The 14990-nt window shown below is 39.6% G+C and overlaps 1 protein-coding gene across 1 annotated transcript; it reads right to left on the bottom strand.

The window, feature by feature from the left end:
• Positions 1 to 5774: 5774 nt before the first annotated feature.
• LOC131971555 (EMILIN-3-like) lies at positions 5775 to 9388 on the bottom strand. The gene is made up of 5 exons (XM_059333064.1): positions 9237 to 9388; positions 8947 to 9066; positions 8424 to 8845; positions 8263 to 8351; positions 5775 to 7718 (listed from the first exon to the last, which is right to left on the bottom strand). The coding sequence occupies exons 1-5, from the start codon at positions 9386 to 9388 to the stop codon at positions 5775 to 5777; spliced, it is 2727 nt and encodes a 908-aa protein (XP_059189047.1).
• Positions 9389 to 14990: the final 5602 nt, after the last annotated feature.

Raw genomic sequence — 14990 nt, 5'->3', positions numbered from 1 at the left:
TTACTTCCATCATCATTTGAATATAATTTCCTGAAAAAGCAGATTCTGTAGTTTTTTGAGCTGCTGTCATCATGTGTATATTATTTATAATCACCCTTCAACACCCTCCAATCTATATTCACCTCCACCTAGTATTTTCCCACTGTGTGCTGCTGCTTAGAAATGCACCAAAATAGCAGGCGGCTTGGAGACACCCACACAGTCCGTACACACAAGACCTGCTACTGGTTGTTGACCTTCCAAGATTAAAAAATGGACTTTCCTGCTTGACGCAATGAGCCTATAGAGAATTATTACCGCAATCTGCAGTTTAATTGTGATATGGTTCATGATATTGGAGGGAATGATCATTTTTGCATCTTTATTCTCATTTTCATTGAACAGCATATTGAAATTATCGTGCTGTCTTTTTTATTTGTGAGGATCTCTACCAAACGTTTTTTTTTTTTTTAGTCTGTAGAATGATTACGATTTGTTGGTCGGGACGTCTTGGCACCACCTACCTTGATTCAGAATGGTATTTTGTGGGGGTGCCACAATTTCAATTCTTAATCGAGAATCATTCAAAATGAGCTTCCAGCTTCAGTTAACGAAATCCAAAGCACGATTCACGAAAATGAAAGTGTGGTACATTTCAGAAAAATATTTATATTACACTTGATAAAGAAACTGAATGACAGTTGTCAATGCATAAAACCAATAATCTGTTGATCTTTACGAATCAAGACTAACAAAACAAACAATATTAGAAACTGAATCCAATCATGAACTTAAAATTGAAGGTTGTGGACTTGGGCAATTGTGACACCACTAGTATTTTGACACATATTTTGCCTTTAATACTGTCCAATCTGAGGTTTGGATATTGCAACAGTCCTTACTGCAATTTCATAGAATTTAAATTAATTATGCAGTCCTAGTTTCACCTCATTGTTTGTCTGTACGACCCAAAACTTCCTTCACTGTCACTGCTCTCATAATGTCGTTTTTTAATGTGGCAGGAAGCCACAAACATGACTCAAAATAAATGATAATGATGCTCTGTAATTTTGCCATATTAAATTAAAAGTTGACGCCATGCAAGTGTTCACAACTTGTTTCTGTTGCAACAGAATCACTCATCATTCTTAAATCCAATAAATTGATCTGACCTGAAGTTGTCATCCAGCCCTATATTGGGTAAACATTTGACTGAGAGCAGAGGCCATCTGTCAACCTTTGGAGAGGCTTGATATCAAAGCTTCAGGCTACAGAATTAATCTGATGAGCCACTGCAATATGACTAATTGGCACTGCAGGAAATCTTGCCAGTGAGTAATTTGAACGAAGAATAATGAATGTCTTACAGAAAAAAAGCACTTTTTTCCCCTTTCGGTTTCATAATGTAGCAACTGTCACTCCAGTGAATCCTACATTCTACCCAAAGACAAGGGGGATAAAAAGAAACACATTTGAGGTATTGCTGAGGTAAAAGTGAAATTCAGTCCATTTGATATTGATTTGATGTTAGAAAAATTGCATGAGTAAACCTTGAAAATTGAATTATCTGACACCAACAGGAAAATACCTGATGGGGTCTTTGATGGGGAAAGGATGAGCTGGAGACGTCCGAGTTCTCAGTTTAACATAGTTTTATTACAATACGTCAAGAAATGTGAATTACGCATGCATAGTGACCTGTGATGACTGTTGGGAAAAAAATCCCAAAGAGGAAAAAGAGAGGAAGACAGTAACATTTCATTTTCAACAAGTATAATATTCAAATTATTCTAACATTATCTAAAACAGATTGTATTCATCTAATAATCAGATAGGTCAACAAGAAGCTATCACCATTATTGTAGGTATAACACTGCAGAATCTAGTCATGAAGAAACAGAATACAAGGTAAATGTAATAATTTTAAAAAGTCAAGACATTGGTTGGGTAAAAAAAATAGAAACTTTCATAAACTTGCAAAATCATGCTCCATCCTATTGCATTATTAACAGTGTTATTTGCATAAGCCAGTGCTTCTTACGGTTTAATAATGAGGATTAACTCGTTTTAAAGCCCTACCTGGGCAAAAAGGGAGATATGAGAGAGAGAATGCTGAGACCACAATGTCCTGGTCACACGGGTACGTTTGATGTACTGTGTGAGCTTTTTATTTTGGGCTTCCAAACTTTCACAGGGTTGATTTATCAAACAACCCAGCCTGTCCAGGTAGAGGTAAAAGTAAAGTAAGAAATCACCTGGAACCTGGAGAATCATTACCAGAAATAAACACTGGTGTGTTGTTAGTTCATTATTATTTTAGTGATGAAACAATTGACGAGTGATGTTACACTCAAGGATTTGTTGACAGACTTCTGTTGTGAAGCTTAAAAACAGTTTTGTTGTTGCTGGTGGAGGTTCTTTAGAAGTCAAAGCATTTTGAGCTTCCACTAGAGCAAACATATTTAATTATAGTGTCTCTCTCTGACACAACATTGAACAGATAAATGCTAAATGAAAAGTGAACTAATTATAGAGATTATTTATTTATTTTTCATGGATGATTTGATGGCTCTTCTTATTGCCCTTTTAGTACCACATCATTCAGTCTAGACCCAGTGAATCTGCACTTCAATTCATCCACCAGCTGTGATAGTACTTTTTATTCTAGTCATTGTCTTTGCCTCTCTCTTTTTTTGGAGAGTTTCAAAGGACAACCATGTGACAATTGGTTGATAGCGCATACTGTACAAAGGTGCTAATTGTTTTTTTTTACTCATTTGAGGAAACTGCGAAACTAATTAACCTGGGTGAGTTTTTCTGTGTTCTAGGTTGAAATCATTACCGCTGTCACTGGGAAAAACTGACTCAAAAAGCGAGTACATCAACATTCTCTGTTGAGTCTTTATAAGCAAGGACACAAGAGGCTCAAATCAAGAGGCCTATTTCACAAATGCCCTTGTGTTAATGTTTTTCTTCTAATTTTATGGGGACTTAAAGTGAACTGATTTAGAGGGACATTGGAACTGATTAAAGTGAAAAAGGTTTAGTCACAAGAATGTTTCCTGCCATTTGGCCCAGAATTGTTGCAGATTGATTGAAAAAAATACATAAGAATGCCTGATACAAAAGCAAAAACTTATTTATCAGTGGTTATGAAGCCATTTATATATATATATATATATATATATATATATATATATAAGCTATAGGTTGTGTGAATGATATTGGCTTTAAAATAAGAACCTTGATTCACAATGTGTTTGACAAATAAAAGGCTGTGAGAGGAAGTGGGAATTTGCTGTATATCTGCATGTGACCCTTGTCTGATGTACACATGATATATGATTAAATCCAGAGATTTACAGTTATGTCGTGTACCTTTGTACATTACCTAGTCATAAAAGCTTAATGTTTATGGAAGACCTTCACTCCTTAAGCATGAATTAGTCTCCCATCTGCTATCTCTCCTGGTTTCAATCTGCCCTCCACCTTGAGGACTGAGCCAAATTGTAGTTCAGGCACTTAACTCTGTCAATAACCCATCGCCTGTGAGTGTAACGGGGACATAAGGACTTAAGGTTTCGATAAGGACTCAGTATTTCATCTTCTTGACACAACAAAAGCTAGTTCAGTAAATAGGTGCAGCGTTTACAGTATACAACCCCTTTCAAAACTTTCAGAATTAAAATTTTCACAGTGTTTTTTAAGTGTTGATTTTTAGCAAGTTTTCACTAATACCTTGTTCAGTATAGAGGTCACAGGCTTCAGCAAAGCTTTACACGTTACCGCTTCTTGAAAAATGTCAAATGCCGGAGCTTATTACTAAGAAGCTCTGAGCTCATGATTTAAAGTAACCCCGTCCCTGGCTTCCCCGTGTGCGGGCCAAATTGTAATCAACACTGTCTGCTGTCTGACCATCACTATAATGAGGACAAAACCTTTTCTTTCACCTTAAGCTTCTACAGGGGGCGTTATATATAGGATGATTCACGGTTTCGACCACTGCAGCCCCCTTGTTTTTTCAAATATCCTTTGTCCTCTGCCTTTGAGTCAGCCTTGCCTTTTGTGATTTTGGTTTCGTCAGTGACAGTCTGTGAGATGCGCAGGGAGCATAACTCAGAATCCATGACTGAGCAGTAAAGAGACTCTTGGGTCAGGAGACAAATTCACCAGAGCCCCCCACAACTGCCCTTCGTGTCCAAGTGTCTGTTTTGAAACAAACAAGATTAATGTGTTGTTGTCTGCGGTGTGAACTTTAAGGAGACATGAGAGGAATACAGAAAGAAAAAAAAGAAAACCCAAATAATGGAGAAGTAGTGTGGTGTAGCACAGAGATACCGGTATATTTTTCTGTGTATGGGTTTATAGTCATTATATTTAGTTATTTCTCTTTCATGGCATCTATCTTCAAGGTTGCACTACAAGTAATGGTAAAATATAGTTTGTAGATTATGTGTAAAAGGTTTGTTCTGGAACCAGTGGGATATCTCTCTTCCTCTCACTTTCTGTGTGCTAAACTTGCCTCATTACCCAGGCTTATATTTGTGTCTCAAGGTCCCTCTGCCACTCTGCTCTTCCAAATTCTGTGTCTGTCATTTCTGCTTGCCCTCCTTTTCCTCCGTGGCATTTCCATAGTTATTATTCACCACCATGTCTCAGGTTAAAACGTTTTCACACATCCACGGGCTCATCTACCACATAGCTGTCAATTTAATGATTGTTTGTCCAGAAGTGGAGCAGAGTCTAACAGGCAAGGGTTATTAGCAAGGTCACCTATCGCTCTATTGTAACGGCCAATGAAAACTGTGCTCAGAAAGCTGTGCTGGTAGCTTAGAGAGAGAGAAGGAAATGAAGACTGCTGTACTAAAGTCCTCCATGTCTTTCTCTGTCACCTCTGGCAGTAATGTAAATTTGTAATATTCCTCTGGCAAGCAAGGGATGTCCCCATTAACTTCATTTTGAGAAGGGAGACTATAATTTATACTCTGCATGAACATAGCTTCAGTTAAGTGAAGCCTCCCTTGTCCCCAGCAGTCAGCCATATTAATGCTTCTCTACTGCCCTCTTGTGTTTTCCCCACATCTCTGCATCATCACTCATCTGTGAAGTGAGACATCTCTGCTTTCTGAAATTTAGGGTTGGACCAGAAGAGTCCTTTTTTTAAATGTTTATATGCATCTATCACCTCTTGTGAGACACACCTGTCCACCAAGAAAACACGAAGTGTAAAGAAACATGTTTATTGGATTGTCAGTATTAAAAAAAACCCTGAAATTAAACTGCATACAGCTTGAAATGCTAAATTTTTATACAAGATTACAAGGGATGCTCAAAAACAGAAACCATATAAAAACACATAATATATACTTGTATACTTCTAGTATAGTCATAACAAAAATCAATATAAACATGTAAACAATTTTAAACAGTCATTCATACAATATTTTATGTAAGCTTTACAGAAACAGTACAGTAACACAGTTTTATGTTGTTTTTCTCTTCCTTATTCATCCTGGCTCTAAATAATGGTCAATAACAACAAACTTTTGCATACTTTAACTTCATGATTCACTTTTAAGATTGTGTTATTAGTGCAGTTGGAATTAGCTGCCATTTTTGTTGCCATTTTGTACTGTAAGCCAACTAAAACCATCCTTACATCAGTGCAGGTTAAAAAACCTTTGTATTTTACCAATCAGATAATAAAATGGGGTTTCAGTGTTCCCCCCACTACACCTGCAGAGTATTTTCCCTTTTTCATTCATTTTTAAAATCTATTGTCCGTATAAACTGAACTAATTCAAAGTGAAAGTGTCTCCTCGTCTCAGCTCTGGCTCCCGATCTGGACTGTGTGTTGGCTCCACCAGGGAGGTGCAGTTTCTGAGTTCGCCTCTCAGCTCAGACAGCTGCTGAGCATGGCTGGAGAGAGTCCCATTGACTTGCATCAGAAGCCCATTTGATTGTTTCTCCAACTCCTCCCTGATTCTCTCCAGGTCCTCTGCCAAGTAATTCAGGCCATTACACTTGTCCTCTACACTGGCAACTCGCCCTTCAACCTGAGTTACCTCTTTCTGGACTCCTATGGCTGTGCTCCGGCAGCCCCGGACCTCCTCAGCTAGCCTCCTCTTCATCTCCTGTAGCTCACCCTTAACTCTGCTCAGTCTGCGCTCCCCTACCCCGAGCATGGAAGCCTGATGTCCAACCAGCTGCACCACACCCTTTATCTGCTGGGCCAGACGAGCCTCTCTCTCGTGCCAGGAGCTGTTGGCCTGGCCCACCTGGTGGACTACTGTCCCCAGGGAGTCCTGGAGGCCTTTGAGGGTGTGGTTGACTGAGTGGACATTGAACTTGAGGATTGTGAGCTCTCCCTGCATGGGATAATCTCTTTCTGCTTGTTCCTGCTGGTCCCTGAGGGTCAGACGCTTCAAGATGTTCTGCAGTGTTACGTTGAGGTTATTCAATCGATCTCCTTGCATATTGAGCGCCTCCTTCACATTCTGCCTCTCTGCCAGGTTAGCACTGGGTGCAGCAGAGTCTCCTTGGATGGCTAAAGGGTTTCCAGGTGAGGAACAGGAAGAGGTACACAGAGTCTCAAGGCTGCTCAGGTGCTTCTTCACTCGATCCACATCTACCTCAAGTCTCCCTCGGAGGGATTCCAGCTCTGTCTCCAGAGTGGGAACAGCATGACCCTCCAGCAGTGCAGGGGCAGTGACATTACCCAGCTCCTCTAGAGCCATCAGTAAACGGCCCTCTAGAGCCCTCATCTTACCCTCCATTCGGGCCTCTGTGTCCTGTCTTGCCTCAGTCCAGTCTGGGGCACCACTCCTCCTTCCAGAGTCATCACTCTTAATCTGCCCAGTGAGGTTAAGCTTGGACTCTACATACCCAAGACGCCCCTCCAGCATTCCCTCTATGTGGTCCTTGTGTCCACCCAGCTCCACTCTCAGGTGCCCCTGACTCTGGTTGAGGCCTGCTACTGATGTTTCCAGCAGCTGGACCCTTTCAACCAGTCCACTCACTCCACCGGAGCAGTTCTGTGTAGCCTTTAAAACATGGATCTGTGCCTTTAGATTTCTCAGCTCTGTTCTCAAGTCTGTGTTACTTTCCACCAGAGCGTCCTCCATCTGCTCCTGCCTCTCACTTTGTTCCCTCTGGCACTGACGACGCAATTCCCCAGCTTTCTCCTCGCATCGGTCCTCTGCAGTCTCCACACGTTTCTCAAACCCACCAAGAATTTCTGTCCTGGCTACACTCAGCTTGGCATCCATCAAGTTCTCCACAGCTTTCTGATCATTTTCCACACTGGATTCTGATGTCACCCTCGCTCTACTTGACATCTTCTTTAGTGCTCCATCATGTCCCATCACTGTTGATTTGAGTTCCTGCATCTCTGCTGTCTTGGCTTGTAGCTCTGTCCTGAGCTCTTCTACTCTGCTGTTCAGTTCTGTAAGGCCTGGAAGCATGTGTCTGCCATCTAGACCCTCTGTCTCAGAGTCCCCACCAGGAATCTCTACAAACCCTACAGTGGATGGACCAGAGGCGAGAGCTGGAGCAGGGACAGGACCAGGGGCAGCAGAGAGCAGAGCTGACAGCATTCTGTTGGCGTCCTCTCTCAGCGAGGCTCGTAGACTATCTTCCAGTCCATTCACTGTTCCCTGCAGCGTGTCCAGGCCCTGGTTGAGACGGCGCACATCCTCCTCCAATCGATAGATTCGCTCCTCTGTCTCACTATCAAGAGGCTGGCCTGAAGAGAGAAAGGAAAGCTGTTAACATAGGAACAAACATAAGTCACTTTTATACTTTGTGTGTGTGTGCATATATATATGTATATATACTTTTATTTAAAAGTAAATAAAAGTGTGTGTGTGTGTGTGTGTGTGTGTGTATATATATATATATATATATATATACTTTTAAATAAAAGTTTAAAATTGTTGAAAAGTGAAGAAATTAGCTCTCAGTTTAAGTTATTGAAATAAAAATCAGGATTTGCAATCTCAAAAATTTGATCACATGGCCTTGGTGTGGTGCATTCCTAAAAAAGTATGGCATTTATATCACACTTAATACCATGCAGTCTAACTTTTTAAAGAAGAATTTTAAAATGTAAATGACAGTCGGGGCATAAAACCAATTAACTTTTGAGTTATACACATCAAGATCTGATAGTCTAACAATGTCAAAGCCTTTATTGCTGAAAAATATTTTTTTAATCTAATGGTAACCATAAAATCTAAAGTATAATCGAGTCATGGATTTTGGGAATTGGTACACACCTACAGCCTGTCCCTCAGGCTGTTCACCACCAGAGGGAGGAGGGGGGATCTCGTCTGGTATGTGTTCCTCAGGTCCTTGGCTGTGCTGTTGTTCATGTTCATGCTCTTGTTCATGTTCATGCACTTGTTCATGTTCATGCTCTTGTTCATGTTCATGCACTTGTTCATGTTCATGCTCTTGGCTGTGCTCTGTGTGATGTGGTCCCTCGTGCTCTGGCAGTTGCTCTGGCTCAGATGGATAAGGCTCAAAGGAGGTGTCTGGGTAGGAGGTCCTCGGTGGCCCAAAGTGGTGCATTGGGTAAGGGTTAAAGCTGCCAGTGGGAGGTCCTTTGGGTTGACTCCATGGGTTGGCCTTCACAACAGTGTTAATAGGTGGACCCTTGAACATGGGACCTTTGTATTGTGGCCCCTTAAACTGTGGGCCTTTCATTGGCGGGCCCTTGAATGGCGGCATCATTTTCATGGGGTGTTGGTAAACTGGATGTCCCTCCATACAGCCATAACCAGAGAACCCGGGACAACAACGCCACTCCAGCTCTGTGACGGTTTTATGTGCCACCTTGAACATGGGTTTGTACATGAGACGATATCTGAGGGGAAGAACCGACCATCAATAAGAAATGTACACTTTTCTGGATACCCTTAAGGGATGTGAATCAACATGACATAATTAGAGCTATTGTTTACTCACTGGAGAGTTGGACATTTTTGCCCCCAGGAACACTTGTTGTACTCAGCTTTTACATATGGGGCTGCCCCATCCTGCACGGTGAAGGACACTGTCTTTTCAACTACGTAGGCACAATGGTTCCTTTTCAAAGTGGAGATAAGAGATGAGAGAATAGAGAAGGGAATATTAATATGATTCCTAGTTGGCTTTGAAAATACAAAACGCTGTCACTCAAAGTATAAATGTACATTAGCATCTTAAGTGATGTAGACTTTGTTTCTCGGAGCACAAGACAGAGAGACAGGACTTACTTGTGTCTGCTGGTGGGTTTCCCTTGGTGATGGTACTGACTGGGCCCAGCTTTATACTGATTGAACTGGGGTGGTCTGTAGAACTTGGTTTCAGCCAGTGACAAAATAAAAGTCATGAACACAAAAGAACTCCCAGCCATCGCAAAATGCATCCTTGAATATCCCCCTGGTAAAACTCAAAAGTTAGTGAAAGGAGTCGTCAAACTGAGGTAAAGGTGATCTCACAGATTCAAAAAGTATTTCTCCATCAAGGGCAAATGATCCCCTAAATATTCCACTCCGTTCCCTTGATATGGAAATTAGTGAATTGCTCGGCCTCGGACAAAAGATATTTCAAAGCACACTAAAAATAAGGGTTCAAAATGAGATCAGAAAAAGAGTCTCTGCAGTCCAACCTGCTGCTATAAAGCAAAATGCCACCCTGTGAATGTTGACCCTGACGCTGACTGTGGGTGTGGTGGAGTCTGTTAGAGTGACAACAGTCCACTGTGAGTTTGCTGGACTACAGACGCCACTAATAGGGCCCCACTGGCCCCATCTGCATATCTCCTCCCACTCAGCCTCCTCAAAGTAACACCAGAGTGACACTGAAAGAGGCAACACACCCCTCACCTCCACCATTAATGTTATTCCTTTGGTAATCTGTAGCTTAGAAATAGAAATCTAGTTTTTATTTCACATCTAGTTTGAAGGCTGGTGTCTACCAATCAGGGCAGAGGCTGAAGACCCATGAGCGATTTTCCTATGCTGACATCACGGCAAAGCAGAGGGGAAACAGCACATCACATCCAGAGTGTACAACACCGAGCCTTGTCCCAAAATAGAAAGTTGTTTTTTTTTACATCTATAATGACAAGATGAAAAATACTTGCCCTGTATTGAGTGTGATACTTTGGGGAGTAAAGGCACATTTCCCTTTAGGTCTCCTGGCCAGCATTCTTTGAACTAATGCAGATGAGAAAGGTTGCGAACAACATCGATCAAAAGCACTTTTGATGTTGCCGGTGCTCCTTTAAACTCTCATCTTCTCCTCCTTCAGTTGAATTCATTCCTCAGAATGGCTTTCAGTCATTATTTATGTCATACATTCAATTTTTATACAGTTTAGGGCTGCTATTGAATAGGTTTATTATCTTTTTTATTAATTGCTTAAATTATAAAAGACAATGTCTATACATTACAAAGAAAATTCTAAATTAAAATGTCCAGCACAGTTTTACAGAACCAAAGGTGCAGTGGTGAAAGAAGAATTGAAATATTTGATAGTTTAAGTAGTAAAAATAGGTACAAAAACTAAACTGAAAGTACTTATACGGAATGGTCCATTTTGGAATATTTTTAATCATAACATTAACACATTAACACATTATATCACTATTGCTGGAGCTGGTAAAGGTTGGACAATCTTAATTACTGCCAGGTGGTATAATCGATGATAATATACCATAATTTAGGAGTTGGTTATCTGAGTCTGTAAAATAACTAGTAACCAAAGCTGTCAATAAATGTAATGTAGTGAAAGTAAAATATTTTACCCCAAAATGTAGTGGAGTATTAGTATTGAGTAGTATGACATATAAAGTAGTTTAAGTTTGAGTAGTAAAGGAAGTCCAAATACCCCCAAATTGTACTTGAGTCCATCTCCTTACAGTTGTTACAATCCACCACTACTAAGGTCTTCATATGTCCCAAACCATATTTGAAAAGCTGGAACCAGAGAGCATACACAAAATATATAATAGTGTATGTAATCTGTATGGGAGTCCCGTCTCACAAATCTTTTTTCATGCCAGTGGCTTATTTCTCTAAAGTGAAATCTGTGACACATCTTGGGTTCTTTTCCTTCACACATTGACACAGTTTAAACCCTGACCTAACAGCAAACCTCCAGGACCGGGAACAAATAAAAACAAATAACCTGTGTTGAAGGCTGTGACAGTACACACCCATGCCTGAGTGCCTTGCCCCACAAGCCCACACATTCATTCACAACACTAGTCTTTGTACAGTTGAATAACCTCACCACCCTGAGTATAGAAAGGCCTGGCAGCTCCACTGTTCCACAGCTAGAGCACTTTCCACTTAAAGGCCAGTTAGACGGAGCCACATTTTAGCTGCATGTATTCATTATAATCAATTTGGCTTTTGCATTCCCAAGTGAAATAAGGAATTTAAAGTATCAGCTTTTGCAGGGCAAACTGAACACACTCGAGAATAAAATAAAAGCCTTCAAATTAAACTAAAAGTAAAGTTTTTAACAGCTTCAAACTTTATTCTGCTTGATTATACGTTTCTTTCCAGTCCGCCTTTCCACTCTATTATATTAAAGAATGCAGGGCAGTGTGTAATTCATTTGCAAGGTAAAAATCTGTATTATAATTATATGGTTCACAAGGCTGTCTATGACTATTCAGAACATGGATGAGGGCAGAGGAAACAAATTACCACAGAGTCCATTTAGTTTGAAGGTCCGTGTTTTATGTGCTTTTTATCACGATGCGTTGGCAGAAAGTTAATTTACTCTTGTACTATACTTGTACTTTACTTCTACTACTAGATGGAAACATTGTACTTTAAACTTCACTGCATGTATCTGACAGCTTTTACGTTTCAGACTGAGATTTTTTGGTACTATTTTCCTTTTTACCCCTTACAAAAAAGAAGTGTGAAGCTGCAGCCTTGTGATGTTTCAGATCAGGGCTGGGCAACATGGAGAAAATCAAATATCACCATGTTTTTTTACTAAATACCTCTATCAGTATTGCAACAATACTGTAGGACTATTGGCACCTTTACGGAATATTTACAAAATTATATTTTTGATATTCAGGATTAATGTGGACATAATGGTGGGTAGAAGATATTAATAGAAAAGGTAGAACTGTGTGGTAAATTCAGCAGCAAAAGTTGCATAGAAGTCATAAGATCTGATTTACTCATCTGATTATCTGGTGTTGTTTTCTTCTTATATTACTGTATTGTATTTTTGAAGCAACCTGGCACAAGAATTTCCTTCTGGATTTATGAAGTTTTATCTTATCTTATAAAATGAATACAGATGTGTGCAACAGAGCATGTTTTTTTCTCATTTCCTCTTTCATTAATCATCTTGTGACTTCTCAGATTTATCTTTTGACCCTTTACAAAGGCCTGACCCCAAGGTTGAGAACCACTGGACCAAAATATCTGACTATATATAAAGTAGTTGAAACTGTAAAATGCAGCTTACACATTGATGCATCAGTCAAGGGGTGCTTTTTCTGCAGTTTTTTTGATATTTTAAGTACATGGAGCTGATAATTATGTATATTAAGTAAAGGATGTTTACTTGTAACGGAGGACCTGAGTTCTTCTACATCTGGCTTTATGTACTGGCCACCATTAATGCCGCATATTCTTGAAAAATGTTTTTCTGTGACCATTGTAACATGACCTCATTTTGGAACAAGAGTAACACTGTGTCCATTATTTTGCAGCGATCTTTTGATTGACCCTTTTTAGAGGCAGGTCCATTTCCTGTATCCTGTTTGTACCTCTTATACCTGGAAACACCCTGTTGAGTGCAGATACGCAGCAGTGTGTGTGTGTTTGTGTGTGTTACATATTCTCTGTGAGCTTTTCTACGCTCCTGATTTGTATACAAGCTCTCATTGTATCATGTGAAACATGTTGCAGAACACGCCGCATCCAGACTCGGACTTTCTGGTGCTGTGGAACAAGTGCAGCTTTATTCTGCAGGCCGGTGGCGGCTCCACCCAGAGTTTTCCTTGAATGGCATCACACAGTAACAGCTGTTTCAGCTTCCACTCACCTGCCCGTCATAACGCATACGTCACCCTTAAGCTTTTCACGGATTTCTCGACATCGCCACATTATGAACAGGGTGAGGCCAAATTAGTCTGCATGAAAAAAAGTGAAAGTCTGTGCCACATATGGGTAGTTGCATTTGTGTTTATCCATTCACTATTTCTATTTAGTTTTAACACTAGTGGTCCAAATTCTGAGCTGGCCTGTAAAACTCCTTCTGTGTGTCTTTAGTTTTCAGTAGAGTCGGTGTGTTACTGGACTGTGTGGCTTTGGCAGTGCTTTCCCAACAGTGCTGGCTCATATACTATTTGCATTTTCAGCATTTGTTTCAACTTACATGGAATAACAGTTGGAGCTTGATCCAAAGAGTATGAAAGGCTTATACATGTTTTATAGTTTCCTAATGCACTGAAGTGAACTCAACCAAATATAAGCCTGATAAAACCTTATTCTGAACACTGTATGACCCAAATATCTTCACTTATTTCCTGTCAGCTTGTTATACTAGTTTCCGAATACTGCACGTTTATTAATTGATGAAATGCATAATGCATCCATGTATGCATTAGAAAATAGTGCATGCAGCCTTTATTCATTAGCAGCAGTTTAAGTTTAAGAAGCAAAGGTGCAGATGCAGGTTTGGAAACAGTTGTGTCTAATTTGCAGCATTGTTTGTTTGTTTTTAGAGTGGCCTATATCCGCTCCTGTGTTCACAGCCAAGTAAAAAGAACAAACAAGAGTAATTGGTCTCAACACTTCACAAACCTGAACCTTGTTTCCGGTGTCGGTGCACCCACGCTTGCATGCTTTTTTGTTTTTTTTTAACTCCTTATATAAGATTGTTCTGTTTTAGTTTAATCTAGTTAAGGATGTTTTTTCTTTTGGTACTCGTAAAAAGGAAGCTATTCTTTGACTTCACCTTCTAAAGAATTTAGTCATTAAAAAAGACAAATGTTGGCCAGAACAAACATCATTTGAAGGCCACATGGGGAGCCAGAGGTCACGGCACACTTCACACGTTAGCCAAGAAGTTCTGTGTGTTTGCTGTTGCCAGACTCAAGACAGTGTACACACATCTGGAGACAGCCATTGCACAACACACACACACACACACACACCTGCCTCTATACAGGAACACTTTTCCCTCAAAATCTAAATACTGAGTAATTTTTAGTGCTTTAAAATAATGGATTCAATGTCCCTGTCTTTTAATCCTTTTCTCGCTAAACTAAACAACCAGCAAAGCTTGATTTGAAGCCCATTAACTTCTTACTTTTTATTTTTGTTGAACTTAGGTTCAAAACCAAATGTAACAAACTAAATTACACCATATCTCATTATCCTACTGTGATGCTGTATTGAAATCTAAATATGTAGCTACATTTTAAAATAAAAATCTAATTAAGCACCATAAACAAACGCAAGCTAAAGTGACTTAATGGCTTTCATCTCAGATAAGATTCCCCTCCTGGATGCCTGCAGAAAACACTAGATGGAGTTTATAATCGCATTGAAATTCCTTCAATATTGCACCTTTGCCAGATATACACAGAGAGATAGAAATAAAATTGAATAGGTGGATGCCTAAATAGTCTTAGGGTGGGTAATAATTTTTAAGTTTTTAGTTTTAGTTTTTTGTTTCATATTTTAGCTTTTTGATCCACCCCTCTAATATTAACAGTCAGTAGTTTTTGTATCTGTTGGTTTAAATCGGAGGTTGAAGAAGTATTGACATATTCTAAAGTAAAGTAACAATAATACAGTGTAAACATAATTTGTAAAAGCACTCATTATACAGAATGACCCATCTCAGAATGTATCAAAAACTTTATTAAAACTCCTATTATTATTGTGGCATTATTGTGTACATCACTTTAATGTTGTAGTTGGTTAAGAACATCATTTGAACTACTTTTTAAAACATTTTTTATATATGTTGTGTTAGAT

The sequence above is a fragment of the Centropristis striata genome, chromosome 5, assembly GCF_030273125.1.
Source record: "Centropristis striata isolate RG_2023a ecotype Rhode Island chromosome 5, C.striata_1.0, whole genome shotgun sequence".
Classification (NCBI taxonomy): Eukaryota; Metazoa; Chordata; class Actinopteri; order Perciformes; family Serranidae; genus Centropristis; species Centropristis striata.
Note: the sequence above shows the minus strand (reverse complement) of the source record. Positions and strands in the feature narration are given on the sequence as shown.

What these genes read in the sequence shown, in the direction of transcription:
- LOC131971555 (XM_059333064.1), bottom strand. Translation starts at nt 9,388, where the DNA reads ATGCATTTTGCGATGGCTGGGAGTTCTTTTGTGTTCATGACTTTTATT. An exon ending in AAACCCACCAGCAGACACAA is followed by an intron (nt 9,067 to 9,236) that starts GTAAGTCCTGTC and finishes CACTTTGAAAAG; the next exon opens with GAACCATTGTGCCTACGTAG. An exon ending in GCACAGCCAAGAGCATGAAC is followed by an intron (nt 8,352 to 8,423) that starts ATGAACAAGTGC and finishes AAGAGCATGAAC; the next exon opens with ATGAACAACAGCACAGCCAA.